Raw genomic sequence first — 3,573 nt, 5'->3', positions numbered from 1 at the left:
ATAATTACTTTAAATCGAAAAAAATTCATTTAGATAAATTACACTTAAATAAAAAAAAGATCAAGCAATTATTCTAAAAGAAATAATTTCTATATTTTAAACTCAACATTTTCATGATTAAGTTACTATTTCTAGCACAATAAATTTAATAATTATTGATTTTGACAACTTGAATTTATTTTGATATGTTTTCATCGGAATCTCAAAAATTAAGACGCTCGAGCCTACAAGCTACGAGTTGAGGGTACCAACCACGGAAAGTCCATGAAACCAAATAAAAAAATTTAAGAAAAATCATTTCGACATTCAAAAAATGAAAACATCGACTCTGAATTCTAGAATCACAATATGCAAACTTTGATTAAAAAATCTAACTCCAAAACTCATAAATTGAGGTGGTAACCTACGATTGATAGAAGTTATGGTCAGAGTCTGGACTTTATAAGAAAAGTAAATAAAATAAAAAGCTCCACCTTAAAGGATGAGACGCTTGAGTTGAGATCTAAAATTTGAAAAATCTTTCTTGAAAGAAAGATATACCGAGTTTAGGAGTTTGTTCTGGAATATTTTTATATGCCCAATACTAAAAACCGAGTTCAAAAGTATAAGGAGTTCTAAGAAACTGGTTTGATGATTAAGTATTCTCTTAGACTCCAAATAATATATTACAAAGAGGATACTAACTCTTCATAACTCATTCTAATGCCTAACAACTCAAGTTTATGAAGTTAATTGTTACATTGTAATCATCATTCTACTATTAAAGGAGAATATTATAACATTGACTATATATAGGCCTAAGAGTATCATATGAAGAGAGACCACAATAAGACATCAAGTATCTTATGATGAGAGTAGCTCGTGAAAAAGAGCAACCCACATAAAAGAAGCTCATAACATCATAACCTCGTAATATATATCCACTATTCCAAATACGTGCACTAAAGTATGATCTCTAACTTAGTTTTTCTTGTGACCCATGCTAACTTGGGCGTCGGAGTCCTTGTAGGAACACCCACCACCATCAGGATATTAGAAATTTGGAATAGGAGGACGATGACAACATCGTGTCTCCAACCTACTTTCTACAATTTTGTTCAGATAACTCTTAAACTCGGAAGAGAAAAAACACTTTTTGAACAATGACGCCGTCTGTGGAGACACGTCGCTTGTCACATTCTCTTCTTTCTAAGTTCTACCCCGAGATGAGTTTAGCATAGACATGTTTATAAGATGAACAATGTAAAAAAAAGAACAGAAAATACATGATTACAAAAGACAAGCATTAAAATACATAATACAAAAATTTCATTAAAGAGATGAAAATGTTTACAAATTTAAATTTGTGAGTATATCACCATATGCTTCAAATGCTTATAATTGTTAAACCAATTAGATAGTTAATGATTTAGAGACTTAGTAACAATGTAAAAGTTGTGAAGTAAGAAATAATTTTTTTTTATAAATTTATCACAAGAAATACAACTTGACACTAAGAAATCGAAATTTACAAAGTCAGAAGATAAAAACTCATTCTCATGTTAAAAATCTTAACTAAACTCTTTAAAGCCAAACACATTCATATTTAGATACATAAAGATATGATTTATTTTATTTAAATTTTTATAAAATATTTTAAAGCATATTATTATTTAAAAAATAATAATATGAAAATTTGTGGTAGAAATAAAGGAATAGTTTTTGAATAATTGTTTATTGAAAAAAAAATTTATGAATCAACTCATCTAAACCAATAAAATCCATCATTTAATTGTCCAAACAATTATTTTAGATAAATAATTACTTTAAATCGAAGAAAGTTTCATTTAGATAGATTACATTTAAAATAAAAAAAGTTCATTATACAATTATTTAAGAGAAATAATTTTTTTATTTTAAATTCAATATTTTTATGATTGAATTACTATTCAAGCATAATAAATGTAATAAATATTGATTATGATAACTTGAATTTATTTTGATATGTCTTTCTCGAAATCTCGAAAACTCGGACACTCGAGCGTACAAGTTACGAGTCAGAGGTACCTACCACGGAAAATTCATGAAACAAAAAATAAAAAAAAATAAAAAAAATTATTTTGACATTTAAAGAATGAAAACGTGGACTCTTGATCCTAGAATCACAATATATAAATTTTGATTAAAAAATCTAACTCCCAAACTCAAAATTCAAGGTGATAAGTGATAACCTACAATTGATAGAAGTTATGGTTAGAATTCGAACTCATAAGAAAAGTAAGTAAAATAAAAGGCTCCCCTTAAAAGATAAGATGCATGGATTGAGATCTGAAATTCGTAAAATCTTTTTCGAAAGAAAGACATACCGAATTTGAGAATTTGTTATGGAACATTTCTATAAGCCCAATACTAAAAAACTGGTTTGATGATTAAACATTTTCTTGGATTCTAAAGAATATGTTACAAAGAGAATACTAACTCTTCATAATTCATTCTAATGAGTAATGACTAATAATAACTTAATTGTTATATTATAACCATCATTCTACTATTAAAAAAAAATATTATAACATTAATTATATATAAATCTAAAACATTATATAAAAAAATACTACAAAAAACATCAAATATATCTTATAATGAGAATAATTCATGAACAAAACAACTCATATAAAAAAAACTCATAATATCATAACCTCACAATATATGCACAATTTCAAATAGTGCACCCGAATATAATTTCTAACTTAATTTTTTTTATGATCCATGCTTAAGCATCAAAATCCTAGCAAAAACACTTCACTATTAGAATGACAAATTTAAAACACTAAAAATTTAAAATAAGAGGAGAATAAAGACATCCTCCTCTCTACAAAGTAACTCTTGAACTCGAAAAAACAAAAACACGCCATAACACCTAAACTATTTAATTCAATTCGGTCTATTTTTTCTCTACAAATTTTGGCAGCGTTACTCTGTTCTGCTAACTCTGCTAACCTAACATTATCTCCTCCTTATTCTTACCCGCTCCTAATCACCAGTGAAGTCACCAATGGCGTTACTATCATGGCACCCCCGGCGTTGCTGGCCGTCGGTTCTTTTTTCTTCGCCTAATCCGTACGACCACACTTTTTGATTTTAGACATTGGTTGAATAATAAAATAATAAAGAAAAGGGAAAGTTGGTTGCTAGTGTAAAAAGACAAAGTGGTGGGCAACAGGGAGCCCTGCCCACAAAAGTAAAAGAGATTCCGCAATGGCTGTCATTTTCATATCTTCACCCTCCCACAGGCCACAGTAGTAGTCACAACACGCCATTTCTGCTGCATTCACCACCCACTCTTGTTTCTTTCACTCGCACGCAGCAGCTACCCATTCTCGCCACCTCCAACCACCATAGCTATACGTGTTCCCTCATTCCCACTATCTCACACTCCTTCCGCTGTAAAATTAGGAATCTTTTTGTCCCTTCACTCTCACATTCCCCTATTCAATGGCCCACCCGTATTCCTGTTATTCTCTCTAACCAAACCTCAAATTTTCCTCTTTCATGGTTTTTCTCTTTAACTATTTCCCCTTCCTTTTCCCCATTTTC

The 3,573-nt window shown here is 29.8% G+C and overlaps 1 protein-coding gene across 1 annotated transcript in view; it reads left to right on the top strand.

Annotated features, from left to right (window-relative positions):
- Positions 3,143 to 3,573, top strand: part of LOC107642810 (extra-large guanine nucleotide-binding protein 1) — a gene marked incomplete at its 5' end in the record, with an annotated part of 5,201 nt that continues 4,770 nt past the window's right edge. Inside the window, one exon of the mRNA XM_016346286.2 lies at positions 3,143 to 3,573. Within this exon, the coding sequence (XP_016201772.2) occupies positions 3,143 to 3,573 (431 nt within the window).

Source organism: Arachis ipaensis, chromosome B05, assembly GCF_000816755.2.
Source record: "Arachis ipaensis cultivar K30076 chromosome B05, Araip1.1, whole genome shotgun sequence".
Taxonomy (NCBI): Eukaryota; Viridiplantae; Streptophyta; class Magnoliopsida; order Fabales; family Fabaceae; genus Arachis; species Arachis ipaensis.
This window is presented reverse-complemented; position numbering and strand designations above follow the sequence as displayed.